This window comes from Chiloscyllium punctatum, chromosome 20 (assembly GCF_047496795.1).
Source record: "Chiloscyllium punctatum isolate Juve2018m chromosome 20, sChiPun1.3, whole genome shotgun sequence".
Taxonomy (NCBI): Eukaryota; Metazoa; Chordata; class Chondrichthyes; order Orectolobiformes; family Hemiscylliidae; genus Chiloscyllium; species Chiloscyllium punctatum.
The window spans coordinates 41,980,126-42,005,210 of NC_092758.1; the positions used below are offsets into that span (position 1 = coordinate 41,980,126).

Genomic DNA, 25,085 nt, shown 5'->3' on the forward strand with positions numbered 1-25,085 from the left:
GATTAGGTTGGATCCAGTGTCACTCCTTTTGGGCTTTCCTAATTTCCCTTCTCTAGATGCATTTGGGAAGAAACTGCTTACTATCCCCACTCCATTTGTGTGAGGAAAACATATTTTAGCAAGCTGGGCATTGGAAAGTCCTCCAGGACTTTCACATTGGCATAGGATAGTTATGGAACATATTTCCCTGGGCTGTGCCTGTCTCTGTCAGCTGTATGGAATGGTCCATCTTACATAGTTACACCACAACTAGAGGGCATAGATTTAGGGTGAGGGGGGAAAGACATAAAAGAGACCTAAGGGGTAACTTTTTCACGCAGAGGGCAGTACGTGTGTGGAATGAGCTGCCAGAGCAAGTTGTGGAGGCTGGTACAATTACAACATTTAAAAGACATTTGGATGGGTATATGAATAGGAAGAGTTTGGAGGGATATGGGCCGGGTTCTGGCAGGTGGGACTAGATTGGGTTGGGATATCTGGCCAGCATGGACGGGTTGGACTGAAGGGTCTGTTTCTATGCTGTACATCTCTATGACTTCCTTGCGAACATAGTTCACCAAAAACCCAAATTGTTTTATAGAACATGGTGGCTCTTCTTGAACTACACCGATGCAGATGTATCGGCCATACTGTCTCAGGCCTTTTAGCCGTGAGGATGATGTTTATTGGTTTTGGGGCCTCAGGGAGGAAGAATCCCATATACATACAGGTCTTGTTATGACTTGATATAATTTTATTTTGAATGCAAATTTATTTAATTACTTTTGTTAGTTATATATAAAAAAACTACAGTATAGTACACAAGAGTCTTCTTTCTTACATCTTACTTTGTGTTTTGGTAGTCTGCAGAGTAGTTAGTTTTCTTAATTTATATCGATGCTGTTATTATATTACTACACTATTTTGAATTAGTTTTGTAATTTTGTAAAAAAGCAAAAAATGTTCTGGTCAAAAAAAAATCAGTGGATGAAGGCACAGAGGGCATTGTTGCTAAGTTGGAGGGAACGTAATGTTGAGGAAATAAGCTGCAGAAAGACTTGGATAGCCTAGGAGAGTGAGCAAAGAAGTGGCAAATGGAATGCAATGTGGGAATGAGAGGGGTGGTGCACTTTAGTAGTAGGAATAGAGACACAGACTGCTTTCTGAATGGGGAATGTGCTTCAAATTTCTCAAACCTAAGGGACTTGGGAGTCCAGGTTTTCTCTTAACATGCAAATTCAGTTAGCATTCATTTCAAGAGGGCTAGAATATAAGAGCACAAACGTACTGCTGAGGCTATATAACACTTGGTCAGATCACATTTGGAATGCTGTCAAGAGTTTCGGACCCCATATCTAAGGAAAGATGTGCTGGCATTGGAGAGGAGTCAGTAGGTTTAAAAAGAACGATCCCAGGGATGAAGGGCTTGACACATGAGGAGCAGTGAGGACTCGGAGTCTACGCTTAGTATTTAGAAGGATGGAGGGGCATGGCATCTCACTGAAACTTACAGATTAGTGAGAAGCCTGAATAGACTGCATGTGGAGATGTGCCCTTTAGAACTGAGGTGAGGAACAATTTCTTCAGCCAGAGAGTGGTCTACCTGTGGAACTCATTGTCACAGAGGCATGTGGAGGCTAAGTTATTGAACGTATTTAAGACAGAGATAGCTTCTCGATTGGTATGGGGATCAAAGGATATAGGGAGAAGGCAAGAGAATGAGGTTGAGAAAGCCACGATCAAATGGTGGAGCAGACACAATGGGCCAAATGGCCCAACTTTTCTCCTAAATCTTAGTCTTATCGTATGATCTAGCACATTAGTGAAATACAGTCTGAGCTATGACTGTTACAGCCAAATCACTACCTGTAGTCAAAAAGAAATCTTTCATACAATATATTTGAATACAATAAAATCACAACTTTATTGCACAAAATCAATGTTTACATTACAAGTTGAGGTAGTATAATACAAAAATCAGTTTTAGAAAACATTTTTAAACTTTTCAAGAATTGTATCATTGTAAAGCAATAGTGGTTCAAAAATTAGCACATGCCCACATGACAACACCAAAAAATGGTATTTTAGTAAACTTTACCACATAATATGGACATAATTTTAAATACACTTAAATTTCAAAACTTATGATTTGAATTCAGACTGACACAGTCTAGTTATTCTCCTATGGAGAACTTGGAATTAATTTACATGTTGTACAAAATAGTTCATTTTGTAAGCTGTGGTCTCTATTCTCACTGTGAAAAGAATGGATGCTGCAATGCTTGATCTAGTCGTATCCTTTTTGAAGGTTCATACGTCATCATCTTTTCAATTAAGTCAAAGAGTTCCTGATGTTCAGAGACCTGAGAAGTCATATAATCCTGAAAATAAACCACAGAAGTAGAACGTCAACAAAATTTTCACTCAGTCAGCCTACTCCCCAAGTGATGAATGGTTCTGTCAACAGTGCCATGAAACAGCACTTAATCAACAATAACCTACGTACTAGTTCTCCATATAGTATTTCCAGAGCCACTCAGCTACTGACTTCATTACATCCACGTCCAACATGGATAAGAGTACCGAATTCAGCACTCACAAGGGAAATTAGAAAACTCACATTAAACGAGGAAGTAGGAGTGCAGGTTAGCAATGTGGCAGATAACCAGGCAATAACGGGGAGGAACAGAACAGATAAATGTTAATGCAAGAAATAATTTTTAAAAAGTAGGGAAATTTAGAAATGGTACAAATTTAAAAGCTTCCTATCTAAATGCATGAAGCATTCGAAACAAAGTGGATGAACTAACTGCGCAGATAGATTTAAAGAACTGGTACAATATAATTGGGATTATGGAGACAAGGCTGCAGCATGTCCAGGGATGGGAACTGAATATCTTAGGGCATTCAGTATTTAGGAAGGATAGGCAAAAAAGGAAAAGTTGGTAGAGTGGCATAGCTGGTTAAAGAGGAAATTAGTACAGTGAGAAAGAACATTAGCTCTGACAACATGAGTGGCTGTTTGGGTTGAGTTAAGGAATAACAAGGGACAAAGAAAAACATTAGTGGGTGTCATATAAACCTCCAAACTGCAGTAGTGTTGAACAGGAAATTAGAGATGCAGGTGATAATGGAATGCCAGTGGTCATTCATGATTTTAATCTGCACATAGATTGGGCAAATCAAATTAGCCACAATGCCGTAGAGGAGGAATTCTTGAAGTGTATATGGAAAGGTTTGCTTGACTGAGGAACTGACTAAGAGAGTAGGCCACCTTAGACTGGGTACTGTGTAATGAGGAGGAAATCATTGCTAACCCAGCCGTGTAAGACTTCTTGGGGATAAACAACCATAATATGATAGAATTTTAAAAAAATCAGAATGGAGAGTGAGATAATTGATTCGGAGACTACAGTGCTGAATATCTTAATAAGGGATCTACAAAGATGAGGCAGGAGTTGACCTTGATATAGTTTGGGAGAGTTACTTAAGGAATGACAGTGATAGGCAATGGCAAAGATTCAACGCATGAAGGAATTGCAACAAATGTTTATTCCTATCTGGCTCAAAAGCAAAATGGGAAGAGGGCTAATCCATGGATTACAAAGAAAATTAGAGATAGTATCCGATCCAAGGAAGCAGCATACAGATTGTCCAAGAAAAACAACAGCTCAGAATTGGGAGCTTAAAATTCAGCAAAGGAGGACCAAGGGATTAAGAATGGAAAAATATACTACGAAAATAAGCTTTCAGGGAACATAAAGACTGACACTAAGAATTTCTACAGGTACATAAATGACTGTAAATTTGGAAAGGGGAGTGTGCAGCAGGACCTGGGTGCACTTGCGCACCAGTCACAAAGTAGGTATGTAGGTGCAACAGGTGGTAAAAAAGGCAAATGGTATGTCAGCTGTGTTGCGAGAGGTCAAGGACAAGAGCAGGAATGCGTTGTTGCAGCTATATGAGGTCTTGGTGAGGCCATACCTAGAACGTAGTGCGCAGTTTTGGTCTCCTTTTCTGAGAAAGGATACTCTTGCTCTTGAGGGAATGCAGCAAAGATTTACCAGGCTGATTCCAGGGATGGCAGGACTGATGTAGGAGGAGAGATTGACCAGGTTTGGATTGTTTTCACTGGTGTTCAGACAAGTGGGGGAGTGGGGTAAAATTTTAAGTAGCCCAGAGAGGGTAAATGCAAGGAGGATGCTCCCAATGGTAGCTGCATCGAGAACCAAGGGTCACAGTCTGAGGATTCAGGGTGAACTTTTTAGGATGGAGATGAGGAGACATTGCTTGGCCCCGATGGTGGTGGGCCCATGGACTTCATTGCGACAGGTAGGAGTTGATGGCAAAACACTGAATTTATTCATGGGGCAGCTAGATTTAACATTTGAGGCAAATGGAATCAAAGATTATGGAAAGAGGGGTGGTTTAGGCTATTGGGTTGGATGATCAGCCATGATTGTGATGAATGGTAGAGCAGATCCGAAGGGCCGAATGGTCTCCTCCTGCTTCTATGTTTCTACGAATTCTACATGAGATGAGCGTAGCATTTGTTTGTTTGTGGCACCAGACAAACCAAGTAAAATCTGATGTCCATGCAGAAGAGGGAATACTCTACTGGGTGGAGTCACACCTAGCACAAAACATGGTTGTGGCTGTTGCAGGTCAGCTATCTCAATCCTGGAACATCACTGTAGAACCACTGGCACTGTAGAGTAGTGCCCTCAGCCCAAACCATCTTCAGCTGCTTCCATGACCTAAACTCAATCTTAAGTTCAGGAGCAGGGATGTTTATATGTAACTGCAGGTCACTACCCTTTGCAATCCCTCATATACTGAAGTAGCATGTAATCAAACACCACAAAGCCTGAATAGAATTCAGGGTTGGGCTATTAAATAGCAAGAAACATGACCGACAGGTGTTCATGTAAACAGAGTATTACACTCGACTGGTACTGCTTTCAACCTCACCTTCATTTCTTCACCCCTGGCAGTGACAACAGTAAACAGTGACATAATACACCACGACTACATGGCAATTCCTTTGAAAAACACAATATCTAGACGTACAATGGCAGGAAACACACACGGACATTATCACTGGCAAGCTCCCTCAGAGTGACAGGCTGTTGGAGTTGGAAGCGGAAGCATAATTACTGTTCTCACAGTCACCGGGTCAAACTTCAGCAGCACAGAGTGTACCTACATTACAGTGATTATAGGTGCTAAAATTAGATCACCAAGATCAAGTTTTCAAGAGCAATTAGGGAAAGGCAACAAATACTGGCCTTTCCAACAAACGCTCATTTACCATGAATGAAATAAAGTAATTGTCATTAATATTCTTACCTTCAAAGGTTTGCAACGTTTCCTAATGTATCTACCTGCAGAGCTGTTTTCATCCCAATCTAATCGCTCATGATGAAAATACTTGCTTTTGCTGAGAACATGATGATATCAGTACATCACTCAATGTTGCACATGAAAGCATGTATGGCTAATATATTACAAATTCATAAATAGTGAAATAAATGGCACAAAAGTTTTAACACTTCTAACCAAATCCAAATGTGAATTTGGTTATCACACAGCATATCAACATTTAGCAAAATGTGATTATGTATATTTCATTAAAAGTACTGCATCAGAAAAATGAAATTTTGGTTTCTGGCAAGCTGACACACTGCCAAGCAAACTAAGAAATATCCAGAGATATTTGTTCATTTCCCCAAACCAAAAGAAGCTAGATTTACATTGCAGTCATATCTTAAAAGATATCTAGTATCATACCACTGGGTACATTTGGAAATCTGTTACTCTGGGTGGGAGTACCTCATTATAATGTAGTGGCTTTCATTTCAAATTGAAGCAAGTGACAAGATTTGGGTAAATGCCCAGCTGCCAGCAACATCAAACCTCAAAGTCTTTAATGAGCTATCTCAGACTAATGTAAGCCATTTGCAAGCGTAAACTTACAAGATCCAGTGTTCTGCTGAAAGGTGTCAGATTTGAGTCTTTAACTTACTACTTTAACCTCAATGTCAATTCTCCTGCTCCTTGGATGTTGCCTGACCTGCTGTGCTTTTCCAACACCACACACTCGACTCTGATCTCCAGCATCTGCAGTCCTCACTTTCTCCTAACCTTATAACCAGTTTGTCTCTTCAGATATTGTCTTACCTGCTAGTCCTGACTTTTTTTTTAAACTAAAGGAGGGTAGGACGAAAGATACTGTTTATATTAACAAAAGGAAGAGAATATTTCAGATAAACCTGAAATCGTTAAAAAAAAACTATGATCCTGGTTCGAGACTGCTAGTTGGTGTCACTGGGAACCAATACGTTTTAGAAAAACAGTTTAAGATCTTAGGCATTAAGTAAATAAACTCATGATTCCAGTTTTGAATGCACAACTTCTGGATACAACTTGGAGTAAAGCAATCTATGATACATACACAACAAACTAATATTCAGGACTACAAGGCATGGAGTTAAAAAACTGTGGTCAAATGGCCTTCAGATTGGCTGTTTAAAGTGCAGTCTATGTGACTAATACAGAGCCCATGGATACATAATGGCACTAAGAGTCAACAAATCTCATGAAAACAGTTTCCGTAAAAGGTATTTCGAATCTTCCCTTCTGAATATGTGGCTTTGGAAAATAGTCTCTGACTCCAAACTGCCTCAATCACTGCTCACGTCTTGGTACTTCAAAATCTTCCGCAACTTAATTCTCCAGAACTTCTGACAGCTCCCAATTATAGCTTTTATATAATGACTAACTTCACCAAGACTTTTTTTTAATACTAATTTTTCTCAGCTATATCAAGGAAATACTACTACTTCATGCCGCACGAGTGCACAGAATGAATTCCCTGGAACCCTCTTGCTAAAAACCTGGAGCCTGCTTCCTGGAACGCTTTCTGCTGACAGTTACCTGTTTCACCATTTTCCCAGCTCTTACCTGCAACTTACATTTCGAGCTTTGCTCACCTCCACAATAACATAGCTTCCATCAGGCTACTTAAATTCATCTTTAGGATTTGCTGAATACCTTTGAGCTAACTTAACTCCTGCTGGATTGGCACTACCACAAAGTTAACAGACATCACATCTCCAATAAGTGACCCATTTACTGCTGTTATAGCTCTATCTTTTTTCAATTCTGATTCTATTAAACAGACCTGGAGTAACCATTTGAAGTGCCATTAATTTCAGAAATGCTGCCCAGCATTTTAGTTACCTTGCTGTCCTAAATGCTAACCTTTAAAAAGGTAGAATTTTTAAAAGAATGAATGATCATTGTGCTACAAAACAAATTGTCATATTACACTGTTTTAGACAGCTAACCTGGATATTCCAACACACAATGGAGGGAGGAAATAACTGCAAGCGCAAACCTATAAAATCACGACATAGTAGCAGAAATAGGCCATTCAGCCCATAAAGTCTGTTCCTCTATTTAATGATATCATGGCTGAACTGATAAACCTCAACTCCATTTTCTTACCTTTTCCCCATAACTCTAGATTCCTTTACTGATAAGCCTCAACCATCTCCAATCCACCATCACAGTATCAAGATTTAGGTTATACATTTATCAAAAGAATCATTGATGGTGGCTTCGTGACTGTTTCAGTTATTGAGTTACCCTGGGCTGATATCTGGGACATGGTTTCAAAGTCCATCACATCAGAAAGTAGAATTTAATTTCACAGCTAACCTTAGTAATGATGACAAGCTAGAAACTATCTAATTCACTAATGCCTTAGGGAAAGAATTCTGCCATCCTTACCTTGTCTGCTTTACTTGCCTTATCTTCGCAAGTCATATTTTTCTTAAAATTCATTCACAGGCCAGCATTTATTAAACATTTCTAATTGAGATGGGGCAGTTGGGCACATGTAGGCTAGACCAGGTAAGAACAGCAGTTTCCTTCCCAAAAGAACATTAATGAACCAGACGGGCTGCTCCTGACAATTTCAGAACATTACCTGGGTCTCTAAATTAATAGTCTTAGCAATGATACCACTAGGCCATTACCTCCCCTCTCACTGAGTTAGAGGGAAATCATTGATGAAAGAATTAAAAACTAACTTACCGTGTTCTAACAATCATACTGGTTGGAATGGGTCCAAGCACTCTTTCCATCATAGCAAGATGTTCCCTGCTGTCATGGGTCTGAACAAGAGAAACAAAAAAAAAGTAAAATGCCACCCCTTTGACAAGTGTTACAAGTAGGTGATGAAAGCAAGAGCCAAACTCTAAGGTGGATAACTATGCAATTTAACAACTTTGAGGGGGGGTGGAATAAATTTTAAGCATACTAGTATAGGGCAATGGACACAGGCATAATGAAAACTAGTCAAGTTCAGAAACCAACATACTTAAGAGCAAGAAAAACTGGACATTACCTCAAATAGATTGGAAATTGACTAGTCTAAGAAATTTGGAGTTACAGATTCAAATTTGCTTCAGATGGGCTTTTCAGAAGAAAAAAACTATTACAACACTTTAGCTACAGAAAATATATTACCCAGGCAGATGAAGACACTACATAACCAATCAACATATTCTCAACAACTCTTGAAAGGTATACAGAAATATTAGTCCTTACCTGAAAGAGTGTCAAACCAAGGTAATATTCAATTAGTATACATCCTATACTCCATACATCACACGGATGTGACCATCCCAATTCTGAAAAAAATACATGTAATATTTAAAGCCAGTTCTAACATATTTAGCAAAAGCAAATAATTCTCTTTACTAACCTAATATGACTTCAGGGGCTCTGTAATGTCTTGTAGATACGACAGTACTGTGGTGCTCATCATCAAATGTGGCACTGCCAAGATCAACAATTTTGACATCTGCATTGAGCACTGTTCTATCGTCATGTTTCTAGAAAACAAATTAATTTACACAATTAATTAACAGCCTATTCAGTTGTGAAGGGACTTTTGTAAATTAAATCAGGTTTATTAGAAAGGAGCAACCTTACCGTTTTACTATTATACTCTATGCTATATTCAGAATTCACAAACAGTATATTTTCAGGCTTGAGGTCTGTGTGAGTAAGCTTGTTCTGATGCAAAACTGATGAGAGAGAATAAACTATTATCCAAACATATTTGCACTGAGAATTAAGTCAAGCAGCAGTCTTAACAGGGTACACTCCAATTAAAATAATAAGAGCCCTTCCAATTAAGGGATCAAAAGGAGAATCAGACAGAATAGTGACAGCTTAGAAGGAAATTATAAATGGGAAGAGACACAAAGTGTACAAGACTGGCAGGTAACAACATGGATAGGAAAGTATTGTAAAGACATCTAGAGGAACCTTGATATTCTGAGGGACACAAACGTACAGTATTTTGTTCGGTTAATTGGATTCTGGATAACATTGGGACCAAACAACCTTATATTTGGATAATTCAATGCAGGATAATTGAGGTTCCGCTGTATATAGTAAACAGGTATTGCACTTTAAAGGACTAATTAAAGATCAGAAAAAGGATCCAAGTATGCAGATAGGTGTGGCTGAGGTGATGCTGTGAAGATGGTGCTATTAATGTCACAACAAAAGGGGTATCAAAATAGTGGCTGGATGAGAAATTTCTTAAAAGAAAAGACCCATAAGGTGAAATGGCATCATACTTGGAAGGATGCACCCAAGAATGATGACAGAACTGCAGTTAATCATTACATTCACTTTGGATACAAGTCTGGTACCAAAATGCTGCAACACTGTAAATCCTACACCCATTTTTGAATAAAAGCATAAGACACAGTCAACAATTGTGTACCAGTCAGCTTTACCTCAGTAGTGGGAAAGCACTGATGGAAAACCATTCAGACAAAGTTAACACTTGGTAAGGGTAGATTCATTAGGGAAAAAAAATCATGGACCTGTAAAACAAATACTAATTTTTCATGAACTGGATTGATTTTCTTGATGACGGTTCATCAGTTGGTGTGTATGTGCGCTTACAAAAGATGCTCGATAGTGATCACAGTGCTGTTGGTCTGGAAACAATCATAGGCCAGACTAGATAAGGAATACAGATTTAGTTCCATAACAGACACCAGCCAATTGGATAGGTTCTAATAACAATTCATGATTGTTGCAGTCACCAGAATATAGATTAATCAATTGAATTTAAATTCTACCAGCTACTATGCTGCAAATTTCACCCACATCCCCACAGCATTAACGTGATTTCTGGAGTACTAGTCCTGTGACATAAATTATAGCAGAATGATCTGTACTGGTTATGTTTCATTAGTGTGAACTAGCTATAACACGATTGATGAATTATGGACATTTGGATAACACAAACTTTCTACTGAACAAATATAGCAATTTTATATTAGCGATCTTCCACAGCGCAATTTCTGCAGTGAAAGGATGCAGAGGAACGCAACTGTTGCTTTAGAGCAGAATGACCCATACCGCAGTGTGCCCTCCATAAGACTACCGATGCAAATAATTGATCTTGTACATATTACAGCAAACTGTACTCAGTAACTAAGTTCATTTACAGTAAGAGTGGGCATTCTATTTGAGGCACAACCAATCGATACCATTCAATGTAAAGTTGCCATATATTTAAGACAGACAACGATATATACGCCATTATTTCAAATCTTCAAATATTTCACTAATTTTTTTAATATTTAACAATACTCACAGTTCAGGGCATCACAAATTTGATAAGCCATGTGTCTGATATGATGCATTGGAAATGGCATAAAATTATTTTCCTTTAAGAAGTCATAGGTACTGAGTCCCAGGAGTTCGAAACCAATACAAGTATGTCCATGATGATCGAACGAATCCAGAATTTGTACACACCCACTGCAAATTAGAATTGTTTATATTACCATAATTTTGTAAAGCAACCACATAACACAACAATGTGGCATATGATTCATGAAATAACGTTATAGTAAAAAAAAAAGAACAAAATTAATTCAGTTTTGAGTGGCAGACTCTAAAGATGTATTTTCCCACAAACTGAAACTGGTATGAATTCCAGATTGCTAAGCAAAGTAAGATGTGCAGAGAGGATAAAAGCCCTATGGCCAGACAATAATATAATAATGTAGGTGAATCCGATGCCCTTTTTCAAGTAAAAAGCATGGAAACTATAGTGCAATGATCCTTCCTTCCTTTGCTGTCCAACAAAGAATGAATAATGGCAGGATTGTTTTCAATGTAGAAGAGCATTTTTTAACCATGAAGGTTCCTAAGAATGGATGTAGGATCTACGTCTACACAGAAACTGCCTGCTTTAAGGCAGAATAACCATGGAAGCCTGTGTCCTAGCTTCAACTTCAGCAAAACGGTAGTGTCTCTACCTGCCAGAAGGTAGGCTCAAGGCCTACCTCCTCCAGTGAAGTATATCATCATCTCAGCAGGTAAATTAGAAAAGATGTAGATTGATGAATCTCTGTTGGGTTGCTGCTCCCATTCACTATCCAAAACAATACTCATATTCCAGGTGCAAATGAAAAATGAACAGAAGCACAGCAAAAACCAGCTGTCGAACATATAACCTGAAACTCTTGTTTTAAACAGTCGAAGAAAACTTTCAAAACAGAGGACGGCACGTCTCATCAAATCTAATTTATTTAAAACATGCTAATTGTGGGAAATTCATAACAATTCTAATTTATTTCACTTTTTGCTCTATAATGAAAGAAATCTGAATACTCTTAACACAAAACTAAGTTATCGTATTTATATGCAATTACAAAAGATGGAAAAATTGCATACCCACATAAGCCAAAACTTGCATCATTTGAAAGGCAGCTGGGAAAGAGCAGGTAGGTTTAAATGACTACAGGTAATAAATTGAGAGCAAACCAGCACTTTCAGTAACAAGAGATATTCATTAATGGGCTTGATTAATTGTTAACTAAGTCATTTCTTCTCTGATGGTCAAAATTCTGGAACGCATTCCCAGCAAGACTAAGTACAGTACACCTGCACCAAACAAATTACAATGGGTAAAAAGTGGTTCAAAATCAAGGGACAGTAGACGTTACATTTCCAGAGATACACATTCCATGGAAGAAAATTGAAAATTTAAGAGATGAAACCCCAAAGCTTATTTCAAAATACTCACCAAGCACTGGCACCCTTGTTCTTCAGTTCTTCAAGCACACGTATTTCAGAACGAGCTGCTTCACGGTACCTAGCAATATTCTTTATGATCTTCATTGCAACATATTCTCCCCTGAAGAACAGTAATATCGTTTAAAATGTTGATCTACTGTGCAATAATTTAGTTGGTTAACACAATGATTTGAGTGACTCATAGCTTACATAAAGAATAAAAATGATTGAATCTTAACTATGGCTTGCTTTATACGGCCCCTAATCAGGAAGCCAATATTACTGCAGAAAAATAAAGTCAAACTATTAACATTTCCCTCAATCTTTTTCAAGCTAAGATCAACCGATTGTTAAATTATGAAGCTACTTTCATAAAGAATTACATTTACAAAGTACTTTTCCATTACATCAGTTTTGCATATGACATTTTAAACACATTAAAATTCTGAGTGGGAGAAAAATGCAGAAGGATTGGCGCTCATTTGAAACTCAGTGCTTAATCAACCTGTCAGACAGGTAGCTGGGGCATGAACAGAGATAGGGACACTACCAGTGTGCCACAAGACCCATTAAGTGGAAAAAATACAGATTTTCAACAAAACATGTTTTGTTAATACAGAATGGAGTAGCAAGATTGAAAATAGTAGACAGAGGAAAAAATTGTATCGTACAAATCAATTAAGTTACAGTTCTACCAAAGGCAAAAAGGGTCGCCAATTTCTACACACCAATGGCCCTACAAACAATTAATAAAGCAGCTTGTGTTTAAAAAAAGGGTTTTAGTTCCAAGGATAATATGGTTGCAAAATCTATGGTTCTTTAAACAGTGCCACGGCATCTTAGGTCACTCAGGAGACTACAGTCTCAAAACTGGTCATACCCCCATATCAAATTGAAGACTTTCCACTTTAAACATCTGCTTGCAGATTTTGGATGAGGCTCATATAAATTTAAATATTGAAACTGCTTCAGACCATGAACTATCAAGCATCAATGAAACTAATAAATGTTTAGCAAAACTTAAGTCATTTCAGTTCTTTAATAAAGAGAGAACAAGTTAACTAATAAGAAAATAAACCCATTTACTTCTGCACACATTAGTGCTTTTAAATATAACAAGGAGTAATACTTGCTATCAAGAAAAGTTTTTAAAAAATGACGCTTCAGTTTATGGATGATTTCATTTTACGATTATGGAAATGAGTCGAGAAACTGGAAACATTAAATCAATTTGGAAAAAAGAACATTATTTATGCTCAGACTGTGGACTCCACCCAAAGTAGAAACCACAAAATAATATCATAGTCTCCTTTCACATAAACATCCAAATTAAGGCCTCCCATTTTACACACACAATCCTGTTCTTACAACAAGTAGAGCTGATAAAGAGAACAGGATGATATGGTATATCTGGATTTTAAAAAGGTAGCATGCTGTTGCAGCAAGTAATGAAGAAAGCAAATTAATTTTGGGCATTTAATGCTAGGGGGTCAGAGTTTACAAATAGAGGTGTCTTATTTAAACTGAAATAGTACTGTGTACAGAGTTAGTTTCCACATTAAAATAAGCTGCCAGTGGATGCTATTCAAAAGATTTAACTAGGCTTATTCCTGGGATGAAGGAGCTGATTTTACAGCTAAACAAGTTAGGCCTTTATTCATTAGCATTTAGAAGCATGAGAAATGATATTAAAACATTCAAGACTCTAGAAGTTTGAGGGGGCTATGAGAAGATACTACCACTAGCGGGGGAGTCTTGAACTGGAGGATGATTACAGAATAAGACAACATTCATTTAAAATTCAGATACAAAGAAATTTTTCTCCTGGATGGTAATGAATGCCTGGATTTCTCTACTCCAGAGATTGGTTAAACCTAAACCACGAAGAATTTAAAGGGTAGATAGATTTTTTTGAAATAACAAGGAGCTAATGAATTTACTGAGCTGGCACAATAGAGAAATTGAGGCCTGAGCTAAATTATCCACAATCTTACTGGGGCAGGCTTGAAGGGGTCAAATGGCCTATTCCTATTTCTTATTATTTTATTTGACTAACATTTTTTTCTCCATTCATGTTGATTTTCATATTCCTATGATCCGAATTTTTCATTTACTGATATTCCCATTGCTTGTTTATTGATTAGATGCACCTGTTTATCTATAAATTAATTCACTGTCACTCTCTATTCACTTTAGCATGTACCACACAGCTCATTAATTCACTTGCATCCAGGTAGCTATGCAGTCATCAGTGTAATGCCTTCACTGTTAAGTGAGTCAAAATAAAGTGATTTCTTTTTGCTTTTTAAGATTGCTTGCTCATTGTGTTTGTATGAGGTCCAAAAGAGTCCCTCCTGTTCTTCAACAAATCCCGACAATGGCTTCTGATATCTACTGTTTCAGTTACTTGGGGAACAGACTAAACCTTTAAGATCCAAGATACAATACCACTAATGAGCAACTTATATAAGGGAAATAAGTAGATCAAGATATTGGCAAAATTACTTACTTTTTAAGATCGAAGCATTCTACCACTTTTCCAAAAGCTCCTTCTCCTAGGCCACAAATTATTTCATCTGAATAGAAAGAAAAACTCTTTAAGAACTTGCACACACACAAAAAATAACTTATTTCCGTATAATTACACAAATCTCAAAAGATTGATACATCCTAAATGACTAAGACTTAAATGTAAGCGGTTTTATACTAAAATAGGGCCATGTTTAAAATATTTACTCAAAGGGCTTTCCTGATGCTAAGATCCTATACAATAAACTCTCAAAATAAATAACCCATGATTCAATTAAGTGGAAACATCACCACCCCACCATTCACCAAAAGCTAGAGAAACCTTATTTTCAAGGTTTCCTCAACTATGTGTTTTCTGCACAAGATTAACAAGCTAACAATGCTGTAAGATGGTATACTTTTTAAATTACATGTATGCCTTCAAACACAAAAACTCATTTTAGAATAGTGACCCAACCACCCCCTCCACATTATGTCCTCCTCCCTCCCGTTATGTTCCCAATCTATGGCTTTAAAGTGTTCTGTAATAAGTTGTTACAAAAATATTCTATACATCTTGCTTTCAGTTTGTCTCCAGTGTGATATACCAGGTGACCCTCCTCATCATCCTCAACATTGGTTCTCCTGTGGCGGTGGCTCTTCTGCACACGATAAGCAGTCAGCAACATCATCCAGCCATTGAAAAAGGATAGTATTTCGGAACAGAACACACCATTCCCCAGCAGAGGATTCAGGTATTCATATACACGCCAATCCACGAAAGGCCACGGTAGGTTGACGGGTGCAAATTCAAATTCAATCCCCAGAAATTCACATGGCACACAGTGTATGTTACAGAAGAAAAACATGGCAAGGAACAGATTTTAAGATAAGATGCTTCTTTAAATTTTCAAAGCAACAAATGCATCAATACAAAATTCACCAAATCAAAGATAATAAAAGACATCAAGATTCAAAGCATGTTGGGAATTATAAATAAAATATGGAAAAAGCGCATTCTGAGGGGTCAAAGATGTTGCGTATCTTTGAAGGCAATATATTGGAACCAGGGTATTTATAAACAAAGGAGGAAATGAAAAAGTTAAGAACTGCAGGGCAAATTATGTTCTCTCTAACATGATCTGACATACTCAGGAATGAAAACATAGGTAAGGTGAATATTGGATTTTCAAGAACAAGGAGTCAATGGTCATGTTGGGAATCAGTTTTAACAGTCTGCAAGGCTAGCCAACAGAACTGTAACTGAAGTATGTGGAAAGTAACATTTTTGAGCAGTGTGGAGGCAGAATAGTGGCATTCAACAGATTGCCAGATTAGATCAACACAGCAGTTATGATCCATGGATCATTAACACCGGTCGAACCATTGATTAGATAAACCCTTCTCAGAATGATTGGCATGACATGAAAACTATCAAGATAAAATGTTAACGGTCCAAGTACACTTTATAAGTTGTTACTTTACCCGGAGGGAATCCTATTAATAAAACAAATTCAGCAAATCATTGGTAATGGTCTTCAAAAATCTGGACTTTTCTAACATTAACATGATTATTAAGATACTGCCATCAATAACTGTATGCATGAATCTATACATTATCTGTGACACCACTTCTAAAAGTTAAACAAAATACTTTCTGGAGTGCCCACCTGAAGTTGACTGCTTAGATTTTAACATGTTTGGTATGCCTGCCCTATCCCAAAAAATGCCTAGACTATTTAAAAAACAAGTACTAAATACCCCAAATCTGTCAATTTCAAATAAATTTGTTCTTACCGAGTGTGAATGATTACTTGAACCAGAGTGATGTTTTTTAGGCCTATGCCTTTCACGGCTACTTTTTTGACTCCTTCCACTATCAGGTTTCCCTGACTTGCTGTAATTTTGATGACTATAGTAGTTGCGCTGGTGTCGACATTCTCTGTTGTGACAGCCATTTCTATATTCCATTTTGTACCCATCTCTGTATTCATGCTTTCCGTCATGGCAATCCATGTGCTCATTAACAGATTTTGTTTCCAAGTAATGGCTATAAAAAAAACTTACTAAATTACCAATCTTAACTATTGCTGTATGGGGTTCACATCTTATACATTTGCTTTACTCACCTTTCTGAAGGCTTTGAGTAATGATGGCGCCTTCGCCGTTTATTTTCTCTTTCACTGCTATGGGAACGTTTTTTGCGTTTATGACTGTAGTAATCTCGGTAGTCCCAACTCTCTCCACTGCTCCAATCACAGCTTCGTGTACACTTCAAATGAGGCATCTATTAAATGTATATTGTTGCCGTCAATTTTATCAATCTTGGACGAATATATCTTTAGACACAACATTATGCCTCACAGCAGGTACAAGAGTCAAAATAATTACATCTACCAAAGTAATTTTTCATTTTAAATATTTATTACCTTAAAATTAGTTACAACTTATAAATATGGATATTTGTGTCAACTTTGCTTGGTCATAATTCTCAACAAAAAGCACGAAATATCCAAACTTGCCTTTTCATCACCCAATATAAACTAACTCATCCTGATTTCATTTCATTCGCCAGCTTTCAAATTGAAACAGATCATTCAAAATTCTCATCATAATTCTGACAACACTCACCATTTCAGACATGAAAGCCTATCCATTCATTTGAAATCTTAGTTGATTACTGAAATGCTCTCCCGACCATTCTTCCAACCACATGCCCTGCCTCACTCCATAAACATTTAAAATGTCATATGCTGTTGCAGTCAACGTATCACCCTCCTTGCTGATGTAGAGTTCCCAATAGCTCCAATTTAAAACTGTGAATTGTTCAAATACTCCAGTCATATTGTCCATGCCTGAAGAATGCATTCCTCCAACACCAGAGTGACTTTCTGACATGCTAACCTCATGCTCTTAAATGCCCTAATACTTTTCACCAAATGGTTCTAGAGGGTGCTGCAGAAAACATTAGTCAATTCACAGTTAGCAAGTTAGATAAGGCCAGTTAGCAAGGTGGTCTCATTAACTCTTGAATATGAACATGATAAAAATCTATATAGAAAATAGGAGAAGTTGCATTTTTAAAGCACCTTTATTATACAGTGAAATACTTCTGAATGTGTTTTTTTAATGGAAAAAGACTTTATTTAATTTTTGCATATACACAAGTACTACAATAGGTCTACAGTCTTTGCAGATAGAAAAACAAACATTGGAATTTGACATTTCCAGCAGTTGCAAACAAAGGCATTTTCCACTCATGTGAAAGTTTTGTCTTGTACTTTTGCCAGAAAGACCTTAGATGTTGTTCTTTCTACTGCTGAAGTATAGTCTCTTTAATAGCAGACAGAGCTACACACAGCAAACACCCACAAACAGCAGGGCAGTTATGGCCTGTTCAGTGACAAGAGACTGAGAGAATATATTTTAATCAGGGCATGAGGGATAACTGCTCTCATCTCTGTAATAGTGCCATGGGATAATTTACACCAAAGGATCAAGCCTCAGCTTCAGTCACATTTAAAAACGTGACATTGTCAACACGGAATACCCTCAGTACTACTCTTCCATTCTGAAGTAAACTGTGGAGCGACTTCAGAGGAATTATATCAACTGTCTGCATTCAACACCTGTCCCTGAACTGCAATTCTCATGATCCAACTTATTCACGGATTGGTCCTTTCACTCAAAGCATTTGATTTAAGAGAGACAGCAAGGATCTTTTAACAGTTTGTATGTTGGGCACTAGTGCAGTCCAAAAGTTGAAACTTGGCATGACCTTGCTCCTAAAGGTGCTCCATTCTGAAGATCATAAATTCATGTTTAAGAGGCCATAAACAAAAAAAATCAGAAATCACTGCAGAAACTTAGCAGGTCTGGCACCATGTATGAAGGGAAAACAGTCTCAATGTTTTGAGTCCAGTGACCCTTCTTCAGAACTCAAAATCATGGTTAACACATTCGTACTGTACTGAAGGCACGTTGACCTTGCTAAGCTGTCATGCAAGTAGCTCCCAAGGCAAACAAAATGGAGTCCACAAAAGTAAAATTCTGCCTTTATATCACATTATGTGGATAGTGCAGGAATGTGCTAAGTGAATGATCAGCCATTATACAGAATGGTAAAGCATGCTCATATTGAATGGCCCACTTCTGCTCACATGTTCCAGTCAAGTATCTCAGTGCTGAGTCAATTTTGTCAAAAATTAGTTATGATTAAACTTCAAGAACATCAAACTGCATATTGAAGAACTTTTGGTCCCACAGTCAGCAAAAATGCTGTTCACATCAACGTAATTTTGTTGCCTTTAAAACTTTTTGTATTCAGTTACAGGACATGGGAGTTGCTGACTGGTCAGCATTTATTGCCCATCCCCAGTTGTCCATGAGTTAGTGCTTAACTGCCTTCTTGGACTGTTGCAGTTCAAGTGCTGAATGTTGATCCACATTGGCCTTATGGAGGGACTTCCAGGAATTTGACACAGTGACAGTAAAAGAACAGAAAGATATTTCCAAGTAGGGATGGTGAGTGGCTTGGAGGGAAATGCTCCTGCCTTATCCTTCTAAATGAAAGTTGTCATGGGTTTGGTAGGTACTCTCTAAGGATCATTTATGAATTTCTGCAGTGCATCTTGTAGCCTGCACATACTGCTACTGAGCATTGGTACAGGGGGTAGTGGATTTTTAAAAAAATAATTTGTGGGATGTTAGCATCACTTGCTAGCCAGCATTTATTGCCTATGCCTAGCTACCATTGAAGCTTGTGGATATTATGCCAATCAACTGGCTGCTTTTTCCCAGATCGTGTCAAGCTCCTTCAGTGCTGAGTGACATCCACTCAGACAAGTGAGAAATTCACAGTATTTCAAGCCTCTGTCGTACTCTTTTAGCTACTGTGTTTATATGGAGTCCAGTTGAGTGTCCAGCCAACAGTAACCATCAGGGTGTTGATAGTGATGTTAATGCTACTGAATGTCAATGGGTGTGGTTAGATTGTCTCCTATTGGAGATGGTCATTGCCTGGACATTTGTGACAAATTACTTGCCACTTATCAGCTCAAACCTGGATATTGTCCACACTTCGTTGCATTTAAACACAGACTGCTTCAGTTTGAAGTGTTGTGAATGGTGAACATTGTGCAAATGTCAAACATTCGCACTTCTTACCTTATGATCAAGGTCAGTGTGAAGCAGATTAAGATGGTTGGGCCTTGGGATATGACTCTATATAGTAGAGAGTTTGCTCTCCAATATCAGTCTTGCTCGGGCTCCTTGATGCCACATTGGGTTGAATGCAGCCTTAATTCCAAGGGTTGCCACTCTCACCTCATGTCTGGAATTCAGCTGTTTTGACCATGATTGAACTAAGGCTCCCTTTGGGTCAAGAGCTAAGTGGTTCTAGTGGAATCCAAACTGTACATCACTGAACAGGTGACTGCTGACCAGGTGTGCTTGACAGCACTTTTGATGACAGCTTCCAACACTTTACTGAATGAACAGTAAGCTAATGTGGTATTAATTGGCCAAGTTGGATTTGTCCTTTCGTGTATGCAGAACATACTTGGACAATTTCTGTACTATTGGGTAGATGGAGCAGCAAGTTCTGGAATTCAGTCAAAGCCCAGAGCTTATGGTGTATCCAGTGTCTGCAATGTCAGCTAGCCACCGGGTTTCCTCTGTAGTGATTTACTCCAACCATAAAATGGCAGCTATTGTGCATCTCTTATGTTGCGACATGATATGGCCGACAATCAAAATAGCTGACAGCACCACCTACAGGAATAAAGAATTTCCCCACACAACTGAATAAGAGTAGGTTTTAAGCTGTGGGTTGAAAAGATATTTTCGAACCACATACTCCAAAGTACGGCAACAGTGGCCTGACACCAGTGAGACACATTAAACGGCTTTTGTTCTTTTAATGGGCATGCACCCCCTACTCTCTGAACCTGGTACAACTACAACCTACAGAAATATGTCGTTACCTCCCCACCCTGGCAAGCACCGCACTAATCGGTATTCTCTTCCCTCTCCTCCCCACTGACTAATACTGAATGCGCCCAGCACTACAATCCTCCAAAGCTTTAGTCAGTGGCCACGAAGTCTGCGACATTAAAATCAGGCTACTTCCGGAACAGGTCTGGGCATTACTATTCCGTAACACAAACATGCATAACATCTGCGTTCAAATGGCTGACGTTTCATAATTTTAGAATAACCACGTATACAACATTAACGCAATCAAGTGATAAAACATGCCATCTTTCCCCGGATAAAAACCATAACGAATTGCAAACAAAAGCTCTGGATAGTACTCGAATCAAAATCTGGAGTATGCTGATCAGACAATGATATTTGGAAATGTACCAAAAGGTGAAATTTAGACCTTTCGGTAGCAAAGGAGGGAGGTATTAACAAACAATTTTAATGCTCTCGATATTATTCCTGAATCTTTCTTATTTCCCACGGGAGACAACAAGCCGTACTGACTGTTTGCCTTCATGCTCCATTGGTTGCCTGATCCACCATGAACGGTGTTATTTAGGTTCCAAACGCAGTGGAGCCACTTAAACAGTGGCTGCCAAAAGACTCAAGACAAAAACAAGGTCCAAACGGACCATTTATCGGTCTATAAGCAGCCATCGGGGAAAATGAACATAAACAAAATCAAACACGCGCAGGGAAAATAGCAACTAGACAAAAGAAATTAAGTCAACTGACGCGGAAAATATTTTCTTGGAATTTTTTTTGCAGCAGCAGCAGGGCGAGCGCCGGTCGCCATTTTGTTGGCGTGTTTACGACAAAGGTCTCCAACTTTTAAAATAAAATTCGACAGTCAAACATGACCGTGAATCACAGAATTAAGAGGATATCTTGACGGTAAAAATCCTCCCTGCACACCGAGGTTTCAGCCTAATGCCAACCATCAGCCGAGTTTATCAGAATAAACACAGGCAGGAAACGGCGTCGAGTGAAACACTGGAAAACTCAGCCGCCGACATATTTTTCAAAAACAAAAGCATTCATAATTTAAACATAATGAACTCTGCTAAAAGTGGATCATTGGGCCATAATTCTGCCAAAAGCAAAGTTGCTCTTACCTCGACACGTCTCAAAATCGCATCAACTAAACAGACAAAGTGAAAAACTCAGCTCCAACACAAAATGGCGGACCGAGCTGCAGCAACAATGGGTGCTGACGCCAGCCCTTGGCGCATTTCCGGTCACGTGGGAGGAGAGAAGGCGGGGCTCGGGTGAGCGAAGCCTCTCTGTTAAACCTAGGCCACTATCCAGTTAGAGCATTCAGGATGTTACACAATCTTCCTCTGACCACTTAGTGTGAACAAGTGCCTGCAACTGTTTCTGAATGTTTCTTAAATGGTGACGCATTTTCTTCGTTTTGATTCTTAGTGAACAAGAAGTTTCTGTAGTCAAGCCTAATGTTGTTTTTTGACCAGTTTCACAATTACTTTGTTCTGTACATGAAGTGCAGGACTATGAACTAATATTATGGCTATTTATGAGCCTTATCATTACTGCAACCTCTTTTTACGCCCTTTCATCTTCCCTTCATCTCTCCCTCCAGGTCAATTTAACTTCCCAAGCCACATCCATACAGTTCTGCACTTTCAAGAATCCAACTGTCAAGCCTTCGTACATCAGTTTTTTGTTAGCTACTGAATCTCACCCTTACCTACACTGTTGAAACATAAGTCTGCATTAACAAAGACAATTTACATTTAAATAACATTTACATTTGGCATAATTAATCACGCATAGGCACTTCATAAGAGCATTTTACAACAAAATTTGAAACCATACCGTATAAGGAGATGAGAAAGATTACCAAAAGTTTCACTAATAAGGTCGCTTGTAGGTAGCATCTTAAAGGAGAAAAATAAGGGAGTGAAGCAGAAAGTTAAGGAAGAAAATTCCAGAATTTAGAGCAACTGAAAACATTACCACAAATATTGGTGTGATTACAATTATCAAGCAGGTCCCCAGAACCAAAGATCTAATGGTAAGATTCTTGGTAATGTAGATGACCAGAGAGATCTCTGTGTCCATGTACAGTACCTAGATCCCTCAAAGTTCCCATACAGGTTGATACGGCTGTTAAGAAGGCATGTGGTGTGTTAGCTTTTATTGGTAGGAGGGATCGAGTTTTGGAACCGTGAGATAATGCTACAGCTGTACAAAACTCTGGTGCAGCCGCACTTAGAGTATTGCATACAGTTCTAGTCACCGTATGAAAGGAAGGATATGGAAGCTTTGGAAAGGGTTCAGATGAGATTTACTGGGATGTGGCTTGGTAGGGTTACCTCAGATTACAACAGGATCTTGATCAGATGGGCCAATGGGCTGAGAAGTGGCAGATGGAGTTTAATTTAGATAAATGCGAGGTGCTGCATTTTGGGAAAGCAAATCTTATACACTTAATGGTAAGGTCCTAGGTGCTGAACAAAGAGACCTTGGAGTGCAGGTTCATAGCTTCTTGAAAGTTGAGTCGCAGGTAGATAGGATAGTGAAGAAGGCGTTTTGTATGCTTTCCTTTATCGGTCAGAGTATTGAATACAGGGGTTGGGAGGTCATGTTGCGGCTGTGCAGGACTTAGATTAGACCACTGTTGGAATATTGCTTGCAATTCTGGTCTCCTTCCTATCGGAAGGATGTTGTGAAACTTGAAAGGGTTCAGAAAAGACTTGCCAGGGTTGGAGGATTTGTGCAATAGAGAGAGGTTGAATAGTCTGGGTCTGTTTTCACTGGAGCTCTGAGGCTGAGAGGTGACCTTTTAGAAGTTTACAAAATTATGAGGGGCATGGATAGGATAAATAGACAAAGTCTTTTCCTTGGGTTTGGGGGAGTCCAGAACTAGAGGGCATAGGTTTAGGGTGAGAGGGGAATGATATAAAAGAGACTAAAGGGCAACTTTTTAACACAGGGTGGTACGTGTATGGAATGAACTGCCAGAGGAAGTGTTGGAGGCTGGTACAATTGCAACTTTTAAAAGGCATTTGGATGGGTATATGAATAGAAAGGATTTGGAGGGATATGGGCCAAATGCTGGCAGGTGGGACTAGATTGGGTTGGAATATCTGGTCGGCATGGACGGGTTGGACCAAAAAGTCTGTTTCCATGCTGTACATCTCTGACTCTGACTCTGACTCTGAGTACTGATATCTCAGAGGGTTGTGAGCTGTAGATTACAGAGATAAGAAGCATTGAGGCTGGGATGAATTTGAAACCAGGGTGATAATTTTAAAGTTCAGGGATGTAGCTTAGATCAGAGAGGCTATTGCTTGCAAGTTAGGACATGGGCACCAGAGCTAAACCATTCATGTATCTCATTTCTAGATGGACAAAATCAATGTGGCTCCTATCTCCACATTTGCCTCTTTTAAAAGCTGAGGATGCAGGTCATTGTGTCCATGCAATTTGCCACATTGCAGTTCCATTCTTGCTGTCATCAATGATAATGTCTCTTGAGTTAGACCATAATAAAATCTTAACATATGGGAGCAGATTTAGACCATTTGGCTCATCAGGTTTGCTCTGCCATTTGATCATAACTAATATGTTTCTTAACCCCATTCTCCTGCCTTCTCAGTAACCTTTGATCCTCTTTCCATAACCTTTTCTAAAAATGGAATTGATTGTAGTGATATAGTGATATAGTAGTTTGCCTTCCATCTATTTGCTAATCTTTAACTTTACCTTATTATGTTATGAAACTGTGTTATATTGTTTACATCTCAAAGTATTTGCCTTCTGCAATGGAACAATTGTGTTCTTTGAAAAGTAATCTCCAGAAGTATAAATCTTTCAATTTAAGTTACTCAGTTCTACTGTTATCTTCTTTATAAATCGTTACATCATTGTTTTTGGGAATTACATCTGATTCTTCTGTAACTGATGAAGGTAGTAGGATTTCCATGCCATTTAATGCTATTGGCTAGCACAGCAGAAGATCGAGGGATGCTAGAATATAGATTGAATGAAATAGTGAAACCATGTGGAATAAAAGTGTAATAACGATGAAAGTATGAAGATCGAAAGAAATAATAGCACAAAAGCAAATGTCAAGATGGAGAACAGCTGGAACAGATATCACAACTTAAGTACCTGGCAAATATCTTGTCAGGTGATGTTACTGCCATAAATAAATCAGAGTTAGAATAGTAAAAGGAAAGAATGCATTCTCCAAACATTTAAAAAAAACAGCAAAAGAATACAGAGCTTATGAAAATAATTATCAAGACTGATTTGGAATGTCTTGCTGTGAGGGGCTAAAACTTAGACATCCAAAGACTAGATAATTTTGAAATGTAATTCCGGAGAAGGATAAAGAAGGCCATTTGGAGTGATGGAAGAGCAATGAAGAATTTCTCAGGATTGGGAGGAGGAAAGATCATTTGTTAACATATGAAGAAAGGCAAACAAGGTTGGATTGAGTTGAGAGTGTGGTGCTAAAAAAG

At 38.4% G+C, this 25,085-nt stretch overlaps 1 protein-coding gene across 2 annotated transcripts; it reads right to left on the reverse strand.

The window, feature by feature from the left end:
- Positions 1 to 1,878: 1,878 nt before the first annotated feature.
- Positions 1,879 to 21,821, reverse strand: clk4a (CDC-like kinase 4a). Of its 2 annotated transcripts, XM_072590764.1 has the most exons (13): positions 21,711 to 21,821; positions 16,740 to 16,897; positions 16,408 to 16,660; positions 15,185 to 15,272; positions 14,612 to 14,678; positions 12,113 to 12,223; positions 10,673 to 10,839; positions 8,983 to 9,077; positions 8,753 to 8,882; positions 8,596 to 8,678; positions 8,080 to 8,159; positions 5,329 to 5,419; positions 1,879 to 2,360 (listed from the first exon to the last, which is right to left on the reverse strand). In XM_072590764.1, the coding sequence occupies exons 2-13, from the start codon at positions 16,895 to 16,897 to the stop codon at positions 2,232 to 2,234; spliced, it is 1,452 nt and encodes a 483-aa protein (XP_072446865.1). In that variant the 5' UTR covers positions 21,711 to 21,821; the 3' UTR covers positions 1,879 to 2,231. The 2 variants fall into 2 exon arrangements, with proteins under 2 accessions (XP_072446865.1, XP_072446866.1); XM_072590765.1 differs by lacking the exons at positions 15,185 to 15,272; positions 16,408 to 16,660; positions 21,711 to 21,821 and having other exon boundaries at positions 16,740 to 16,823.
- Positions 21,822 to 25,085: the final 3,264 nt, after the last annotated feature.